This window comes from Colias croceus, chromosome 1, assembly GCF_905220415.1.
Source record: "Colias croceus chromosome 1, ilColCroc2.1".
NCBI lineage: Eukaryota > Metazoa > Arthropoda > Insecta > Lepidoptera > Pieridae > Colias > Colias croceus.
Window position 1 is genome coordinate 1,765,404 of NC_059537.1, and position 10,020 is coordinate 1,775,423.

Genomic DNA, 10,020 nt, shown 5'->3' on the forward strand with positions numbered 1-10,020 from the left:
AGTTAATTTCACAATGGAATCACTCTTATGGCTAATTTTAATAAAAGTATGGACTTAACAGGAGTGTACATGCAACAAAAATTTAAATAAAGGCACATATCAAATAAATACCAAAACAAAAGAATCACTCATTTGGATACTAATCGTAATCTTCTTCGCTATCTGAGTAGTTTTCCAAAACAGAAGCTGATTGGTTTAAATTAGAATAGAAATCGCGATAAACTGGATCAATGAATTGCATAAGATCCATTAAATCTTTAAACTTTTTGGTTTCAATCGCCAATCCTCCTACATATGCCTGTTCAGGGCGTAATGTTTCTAAACAGATACTTTGCCTTCCTCTTCTTTTCATTGAAAATGTCCTAAAAGGCTCTGATTTCTCCAATGAATACTTAAAACTTACTTCCTCTGATTTTTTTAAAAATTTTAGCCAGAAAATACTATTCCAAGCAAAAGATTGTTTTGAAGTGTCAATATTTTTTTTGACAAAATTCTTAGTCAGTAGTTTCGAAAAACCGTAAAATTCGGTTTGTGTCATAAATTTCACCGATAAATTTTTGCTTGTCATTTTTATATCATTCACCCAATCCTGAGGAACTGCAATATTCGGGTTGTACTCTTTAACAAATCTTTCTATCAACGCATGATCACCGTCACACTCTAAATGAGTGTGACCTGGCACGAGAAACTTGTGGTGGATTTCTTTGAGGGTAGATTTTTGAGCCAATGCAATACAAAAGATAACAGGTAATATACAGGGTGGTTCTAAATTACGTTGACAAATTTGAAAATAATAAATTTAAAAAATGGGACTTGCGTTGCTTTTATTTTTTAATAATTATTTTCACATGATTTGGCGCCAACTTAAAGTTATTTGTGAATAGAATAAATTAGAAATAGTAATTGTTTGCAATAATATCCTTATATGAGGCTGGTAAGCGGCAGTGCGAGATACTGCGACTTCTCGGTATCAGTCGGCAGTTAGTTTCTTCTGCTATTAAACGCTACGATGAGCTTGGCCATCTTGGTGATCTTCCGGGAAGAGGCAGAAAAAGAACTGTGAGGATGCCTAGGCTTCGACATATCGTCAAATAAAGATTGACCCGCAATCCACAAGCCAAGGTAATAAAAATGGCTTGAGATTTAGGTGTAACGTTGTATTCAACGTTGCAACGAGTTGTTAAAAATGAGCTCAAGTTAACAGCATACAAGCTGCGAAAAGCGCAGCGATTTGGATGATAAAGATAAAAAAATACGCCTTGAAAGATGTCGCTTACTGAAAGCGCGCTCCGCTGGTGGAGCGTGGAAAAATATTTTTTTCACAGATGAAGAAATTTTTCCGATTGAACAGTCTCATACCCTCCAAAACGATAGAGTTTACTCTTCTAGTCGCCCTGGAGCCACATCAATTATCCACCATCGGTAAAAACCTGATGCAGTCATGGTTTGCCGTGGCATTTGCTCAACAGGAAAACCTCCTCTCGTTTTCGTAAAAAATTCGTTTCGTGAAAATGAATCAAGAAATATACCGACGCGATATTTTGGAGAGTGTAGATCTTCGTTGGAGCCAGCAGCACTTTGGTGACCAACCGTGGACTTTTCAACAGGACTCTGCTCCATCTCACAGGGCCTCAAATGTGCAGCAGTGGTGTATGGACCATTTCCCAGAGTTCATAAGTTCCAAGCCCAACGCCCTCTATAATTATTCATTAGACCTTAATGAAATGGATTATAGCGTATGGTCAATTCTAGAGGCGAGGGCCTGTGCAACTTCACACAGAAGTGTAGACGCGCTGAAGGCTGGAACACTTACTCGTGAGTGGAACAAAATATCTGAAGAGGAGCTACGGAAAATCGTCGAAAACTTCAGGAAACGTTAGCCTTTGTATTAAAGCTAAAAGTGGTTATTTTGAAAATATAATTAATATTAATGAAAATAAATAGATATTTACATTAAAATAACACTGTATTTTTGTTATTTAGTAGTCACCGTTATATGTACCAAATTGGAAATATAAATCCAAATCTGATAAGTTTCAATAATTAACATGTAGGTATCTCATTTTTTTGGTACATACGCGGTAACTGGGACTTAACAAGTTTTCATCCATAGGCATAAAGCTTGGAATTAACATTTATGTACTTGTTATATTAGTTATCAGGTTTGGCATCAAAAGTTACTATGATATATTAATGATAATTATAATATATCTTGATTGTAGCAAAAAATCTTGGATTTAACAGGAGTGTACCATTTTTTTCACCTGCTTCCCGTGGTCGTAGAGATATCACGCCTGGATCAAAAAAATCTGCGCTTTCTGTACTTATCAAACATGTATCTAACAAAATTTTGCCAAAAATGGAGTTAACAGGTTTCTCCCAGATGCCACAGATATGTTTTGTGCTAAAAGAGATTAATATGTATTTGTAAGTAACGATTTTGTGTTGATAATTCCTTGTAAGTTAATAAGCGAGTATAACCCCACGATTGCGAATAATATAATAATATCTTTGTTGGATTGATTTTCTTAGAAAATTTTATAGTACTTTTAAAGTTTCTTACTGAAACTGGTCTAATGATGGAAGAAAAGAAGGTTAAATAACACAAAATTTAAATTGTATAAAATATGGTTTTCAAACACAGGTTTATATATTTAAACCATATAAATCTAATCATTAAAATCTCAGTTCAAAAGTAGGTATTTAAAGTGATCATTCTTCAATATTATGACAATTACAAAAAAATAAAAATAAAAACAATCAAAATCAGGGATTGTCTTTATTTCTGACATTTTAGATACATCGGAACTCTTCTTCATTTTCACTTTCCCTACTGCCATCACCTGTGTAAATCATTTCATCGTTTATTTCATTTCACCTTTAAAAACAAAACCAAGAAGGGTATGTAATAGCAGCTCTATATAATTCCACACAGAGAGAACACGTGCAGTCACCACCAATATTTAAAGACAACTGACGGATTTTTGAGTTTTTTGACTGACAGGCTACCGTCACCTACCGCCCGATTTGTTTTTGATTGTGTATGACTGTGAATTGACTTCTATTTCTTTTGAACAAAGTGTAAAATGCAAGTTCGTTGTTTAGGGCTCTTACGATTCAATGATTCGAGTGTCTTCGACAATTAGCGAAGATTTGCATGCGCATTATTAATTTTGGATTACTGTACATACCTACTTTCAGTTTTATATGAATATGGATTCAACTCAATTTATTTACAATGTCATAGTAGTTAAGAATAATATAATCTATACTAATATTATAAAGCTGAAGAGTTTGTTTGTTTGTTTGAACGCACTAATCTCGGGAACTTCTGGTCTGATTTGAAAAATTCTATCGGTGTTAGATAGCCCATTTATCGAGGAAGGTAATAGGCTATATTATATCATCATGCTACGACCAACAGGAGTGGAGCTACAGGGGTGAAACCGCGCTGAGCAGCTAGTTTGGAATATAATATACTATTATGTCAATACTTTAAATATTATTATATTGTATTTAGTAGGTCATGAAACTGTAAAATAAGTTCTTCATGTCATGGTATAATATGTCATTATCCTTATCAGAGATTCTGAATATAGTGATGATATAATGTATAATAATTAACAATTACTGTTTTAGTTCATCTCTTTCAAAATATTAATAATTGTGGATCGAAATATATACCAATAAAACAGAATTCTGTTGCAAATATTTAATATTTAGGTGTGATAAATTCTGAAATTATAAAAAAAATAACAATAAAACTACAATGCTATTTTGCTAATGTTTAATACATTAGACAAGCCAGCCGATTTTATATGGTGGACCTAGAATACTTTGATATTTGTATCTCACAATTAAATAAAATAAGTCAACAGCAAAACTATTATACAAATTTTCTACAGCTTATCACCAATAACCTTACATCTCGTACACATTCTCTAAAGCTAATTCTGGCTTGTCGTAGCCAAGTTCCTCTGGAGTTTCAATTCCAAGCTCTGTGAGTGTTGGCTTGATTTCCTGGATGATGTATGGGTAGATTTCGTTTACTTTGCCTCCGCACTTGTCTTTGCAGGCCTCAATAAACCTCACAGCGAGCGCGTAGTCGTTCACCCGCCTGCAGGCGTGCATCGCAGCGATGATGATCTTGGGGTCAGGGACCAAGTCCATACCGCACAAGTCATTCATGCCTTTACGGATTTCCCATCCGTCAATGTCTTTCCTATTGAAGAAGGCTTCATATCTGAAATAAAAGTTAAAAAGATAAGATACTGAAATTAATTAGAGCAAATCTTAAGTGATATGTTTACGTCATAACTTAAAAGTGCTAATTAAAAGAGTATCCTTTTCTTCTTGCATAAAACTGAAGCAAATAGTTTTGTATATTAATTTTGCCTTTAATATAAAATTTTCCGGCTTAGATTCACGCTGTCTATCTTTACGCTATTACGTATGTATAATGATTAGGAAATTACGGACATGTAATAACTTTCTGGATACAACATTCTTATAGCTATTCCATTACATGTTTCAAATAAAACACAAACACAACCAATTCATTACAATAATCAGTTACATAACGTCAAAATTTTCAGACAGGTTACCTTCTATCGAACTCTTCGTCTGACTCGACGGGGCCTCCGTGAGACCTTCTTGAGGGAATCACTGCACACACATTGGTAGCCGGTACCAAGGACCTTCTCAGGACATTTGCCAAAGCACCCGAAGCCGATTTTAACATTTTGTACGGAAAATCCACAGGAACTTTGGCAAGGATAACAAAATATGGCTGCCGAGAGGCTGAAAACCAAAAACTAAATTTATGTTGCCAGTTGCCAAAAATATTACATACGTCAATCAATACAGTTTGATTTTGGTGCATGCGCAAATCAGCGCTTATTTTCATTGTCTATGGTACGAGAAAAAAAAATAGTTACCTCTGTAAAATATTTACAGTATTCAAATAAATATTATTCTTAGAGCTTACATAAATGTAATTTATTTGTATTATAAAGTTCACACATGGAATAAAAAAAGGATTTCTTAAATTTATGTAGATGACAACACTATTTACCCGACCCCGAGGGCCGAGAGGAGGGTTATGTTTTTCGAATGTAATATATTCTGTGAATATAGCGTTAATCTAAAAAGATATTTATATTTATGATTTTATGAACCATTGTGATATACATAAAGAAACTACGAAACGAATACGCATGTACCTACGAACTAAAATAATTTGTTAATCGTTTAAATATTTTGTTCGTTCTTATATATTATCTTTAGAAAGAGCCCAAATCACTGCCTAATGGCCGGTCCCAATATTGTATCTATCTTCGGTTTGACATACTAAAGATAGTAAATGCTATCTATCTTTTGTTTTGGCGTCCCAATAACAGCCAGTAATGGCCGTTCCCGATATCTTTTCTATCTTACGATAGATAGAACCTTACTAGCTATCGGAGATAGCTGATATCTTTAACCATAGTTTGAATATTGGGAACGGCCATTAGTGCCTAGACGGATATTGACGTATAATGGCCCCAGTACACAATGGCCCATGCTGATCCATTGCAGGCAATGCACAACTGGAGGCCACGATCAATTGCTGTTCACACAATGGCCCATGTCTCATTGCTGCCTGGCAAGCCACTTGCGATGGACGTACAGCCCCCCTAGCCAAGTGGCTTTCTATTAGCGTAGGTAACGTTTGATAGAATAGATAAACGAATGTATGAGATTGACATATTATGCTGGAGATACGTCACGTGACCCAGTGTAACGAAACGAAAATTGGTAGCCAAGTGGCAATGTTTTTCTATTCTATTAAGGAATAGAATACGCTATCGATAGAAATTGACATAAGCGTATGATGTTTTGCATAAGGATTCGGTCACCCTACCAACGACAACGACGACCACGGACAAAATTTTCATCCAGTCGCAATTAAATAAAATTGTGCAAAACACAATTAAAAATGAAATTTAAGAATTTCCTGTCGTATTGGTGTTTGGAAAAAAAAAATTTGAGATCAATGGATAAACAAACAGGTTTTTCATAGAAACGGTGGCTCCTAGAAAAAATGTTTTTAACCTTTTTTATAGATAATTAGATTATATACAATTTTGGTTCAGGTGATTGTATGATAAACTTACCGTCTCGGCGAAAATCGCAAAAAACCCTATTTCTTTTTATTAATTGACCTCGAATTTTTTTATTCCTGAGTACCAGAATGACGGGAGATTTTAATATTGATTTTGAACAAATTTCGGCAAGATTGGAACTTTGGTCGTGGTCGTCTGCGTCGTTGGTAGTGTGATCGAACCATTACCAAAATGTCATGAGCTTATGTCAATAATTAGCATTAGCAGCAAGGATTAGCAGTTTCTATTCCATGGCGTTACGTACGTTTGTCTAAGGCCCCTGTCATAGAGGAAGGATGTATAACTGAGATAGAGTGGCTACTCTGTGGTAATAAGTGCATGTATGGAACGTGCTGCCATCTGCAACTTTGTAGGATAACTAATGCTTTAAAGGGGTATATATATATATATAGCTATGCAGTATGCATATCGACATTTAGCACCAGATATGGAGCGAAAGTATATTTACAAAAATATTACTAACACCAAGAAAAGCGTCGTTTTCGTGACAACACTCTTTTTGTGGCGTTAGTAATATTTTTGTAAACATACTCTCACTCCATAAGTTGCCTTGTAAGTTGAGTAAATAATAAATAAGTAATGAGGGCAACCAGGGGTGAGAATAAAAAACAATTTCTTTAGCGGTATTCACGTTTATTAAATTGAAATTGAGATTTATATAGGTACTATACACTTGCTAAAACCTCTAAAATCTGCTAAAACCAAAAGTTTTAGTTATTTCAGTGCAGTCACTGAAATAACTAAAGCTTTTGTTCTAAATAAATAAATAAATAAATCATTTATTGCATAAAAACATGGTACATACAAAGATATTAAGATCAGAATTAAGGAACATTCATGTTTTTACTATAACTACATAGCATACAATAATTATTATTAATTGACATAATGAATGAAAATGATTAGATATTTATAGTAAAAATACGAGTCAGGAGTATTGTCATTTAAAATTAGGTTATACATAAATCATTAGTCATACAGTCAATCAATTAATATCAATATCATTATTTTATATTATTTAGACATTTTTCATATCATACAGAAATTCATTTAGGTTGTAAAAACAATTCTCTAATAAGTATTTATTAAATTTATTTTTAAATCCTGGAAGAGGAACCCCTTGCAAGTCTTTTGGGATTTTATTAAATATCTGAATACCTATTTATGGAACATTTTTTTTGTACAAAGTTAATTTAGGCCTCGGTAAAAACATACATTAAAACATTAAACATACATACATACAATAAAACAAATTGTTTGGATATCTTGTTAATTTTCCAATTTCTTTATTAGTTTTAAAATATTGAGGATGTTTTTTTATGAAAATACAAATTTCTTTGATATAAATACATGCAAGAGGCAGGATTCTCAAGTTTTTAAAAAGTTCTAAGCTTCTAGCGTGTTTTCTCCTCCGTTGAAAACTCATGATCACAACGTTCACAACAGTTAACAATAATAAAACAAGTAACAAAATCACAAAACAAAACTTAACCAAAACAAAAACTTAAAAGATAACCAGATATATTTAACAAAAACAATTAATGAGATAACCTCGAAATCGCATCAACGTCCGTCCGAAAGTTGAAAACTATGGTTGACAACATATACATCCTTCCTCTATGGTTGACAATGACAGTCGCACATCATTACAAGATGGCGGCTTTTTTTTAATTTTAGTTATACCACTCACCGCCCGCGTCGCTGTCGTCTATGCGTTTACATGACAGTTTTGAGTGTGCCCCCCCTGGCCCCTGTTATCTAATTGAGTGAGTCTCAACAGAATTAGTCCTTTTTAAAAGAATATGCCATGCTAACTTCTTTGTAAATTTATTAAAAATAAAATATTGAACACATGAGAAAATATTAAATTGCACCAATGGCCTGTCTGAGTAGGTGTTATGGTGGCAATCCAACTTTCTTCTATGAACAAGATTATATGGGTAAAATCCAAGGTAAAATCAATTAAGTTATTTTTTTTATATCAGAACAATCAAAGGACGGGCCACCTGATGTTAAGTGGTCACCACCGCCCATAAACACTTGTAACACTAGAACTGTTACAGGCGCTTTGCCGGCTTTGCTCTTGAAGGCCCCAATGTCGTAGTTGTTCGGGAACACCGCAGGTGGCAAATCGTTCCAAAGTTTCGCCGTTCAAGTCTTTAAAAACTATGCAAAAGATTCCCAAGAAAGGTTTAAATATATAATTTACTAGCTGCGCTCCGCGATTTCACCCGCGTGGCTCAGCTTCTGTTGGTCTTAGCATAACGACATATAGCTATAGCCTTCCTCTATAATTCTAATTATACCTAAGTTTGGAGTTAGCGGCTTTTGAGACTAATTAAAAACATCCCATTTAGAAAAAATAACTATTGTTACAGTAATTATTGAACTCGAGTTCTAGTCATCTACAATCCACATCTTAGTGCCATAACACACTAGCGGATTGCGAGCGGTTTCAAAGCGGAGCGGGTGCGCAACGAACACGCCGCGGATGCGCAGCGAACACGCCGCGGACGCGCAACGATTTCGCTGCGAATAGAAGCGTCAACGTCATTTTGTATACTCTCGCACAAAAGCCAGCCCTTGCCTAATAACTTCCATTCAATATTTCCATCGTTTCTGTAGCACTCCATTTTTTAACCGTACTGTGGAAATGCACTTACTTACAGTGCGACACAAAAGAGATGACAAAAAATGAGGGCGCCACCGTCGCTCATATAGCAACACTGATACTGCGACGCAAGCAATCTTGATACTATAGAATAAAAATCAAAAAAATAAAAAGTAATAAATACCGCGATTTAAAGTTGTTTCATTCATCATCGTGTAAATTTAAGACAAAAATACATTAGTATTTTAAATGACCTACCTAGGTCAAATTTTACTTAAATGTATTTGGAATTAGTTTATAGAAATCGGTCAAGCCATTTAGACTGCAGAGGCGCACATAGAATCAAACATACGAACAAACAAACATACATACATACAGCTCAAACCTAAGGCTCAAACACATTACGCTCCTTCTGGGTCCGTCAGGTAAAAAAAACAAGGTGATTTGAAAACTACATATTTTTATTTATTTTTTGTAGATATTCTCCTTCATTTTTACTCCCATGCTCCACTATCCTGCGTACTGTGCTTTCAGAAACCCCTATAACAAACGAATTAAGATGAATAAAATCAAATAGTACATTTAACATATTTATTTAGTAGCTTAAAACTATTTTTTTTTTATGTCGGAGGCCAAGACTCACTTTGGATCCCTGCGTCCACTCTAGTAAGTAGCAAGTAAGGATTCATAGATAGCTGTATGAAAATAGTTATCACTATACTATTTAAGGCTGGTTGGATTGGATATAACTTCTTGACTCAAATTGTGCTGGTCGCACTATAAAAACTAGTTTTTGTTTACATACAAATAACCTCAAATTAAATTTCAAAAACGTAATAATCGCCATAGATACGTACATTAAACACTCGTCACTAATGGAATATTCTATTTTACGTAGTACTGAGCAAAAATAAATAGAATCTCACCGGTATAATCTGCTGTACGTCTGTAAACGTTTTCCAAATATTTTTCTCGTTTTTCAGCTTGAAATTATGAGAAACACCGAATGAAAACTTTATATATGGCATCACGGACACCGCTACGTTTAACCTTTTTCATGATTTCTCCTTTTTTTAGTAAATTTCTTGTTTAAAATAACAATTTTATCTCAACTTCACCAAATAAACAACAAATTTTTATTCAACTTGACAGCTGGATTGATAATTCAGGGTTGCCAGATAATGAAAAAAAAATAGTTCCAAATTAATTAATTTCATCTCTTTTATGTCGCACTGTAACTAAAGA

The 10,020-nt window shown here is 34.2% G+C and overlaps 1 protein-coding gene and 2 long non-coding RNA genes across 3 annotated transcripts; 1 reads left to right on the forward strand and 2 right to left on the reverse strand.

Moving 5' to 3' along the window:
- Window positions 1-3,697: 3,697 nt before the first annotated feature.
- LOC123695738 (cytochrome c oxidase subunit 5A, mitochondrial) lies at window positions 3,698-4,818 on the reverse strand. Its single transcript, XM_045641658.1, has 2 exons — window positions 4,605-4,818; window positions 3,698-4,243 (listed from the first exon to the last, which is right to left on the reverse strand). Exons 1-2 carry the CDS (start codon window positions 4,739-4,741, stop codon window positions 3,922-3,924), a joined length of 459 nt encoding a protein of 152 aa, XP_045497614.1. The 5' UTR covers window positions 4,742-4,818; the 3' UTR covers window positions 3,698-3,921.
- A 2,597-nt stretch (window positions 4,819-7,415) lies between these two features.
- On the forward strand, window positions 7,416-8,964 carry LOC123695966. The gene is made up of 2 exons (XR_006752022.1): window positions 7,416-8,116; window positions 8,543-8,964. It is a non-coding gene; the product is annotated as an uncharacterized LOC123695966 (long non-coding RNA).
- Window positions 8,965-9,218: 254 nt separating this feature from the next.
- LOC123695910 lies at window positions 9,219-9,922 on the reverse strand. The gene is made up of 2 exons (XR_006752009.1): window positions 9,702-9,922; window positions 9,219-9,315 (listed from the first exon to the last, which is right to left on the reverse strand). It is a non-coding gene; the product is annotated as an uncharacterized LOC123695910 (long non-coding RNA).
- Between the last annotated feature and the right edge of the window lie 98 nt (window positions 9,923-10,020).

Excerpts from the sequence above, each read along its gene's own strand:
- LOC123695738 (XM_045641658.1), bottom strand. The coding sequence starts at position 4,741 with ATGTTAAAATCGGCTTCGGGTGCTTTGGCAAATGTCCTGAGAAGGTCC. Across the intron at positions 4,244-4,604 it reads GACGAAGAGTTCGATAGAAG|ATATGAAGCCTTCTTCAATA; the intron begins GTAACCTGTCTG and ends CTTTTATTTCAG.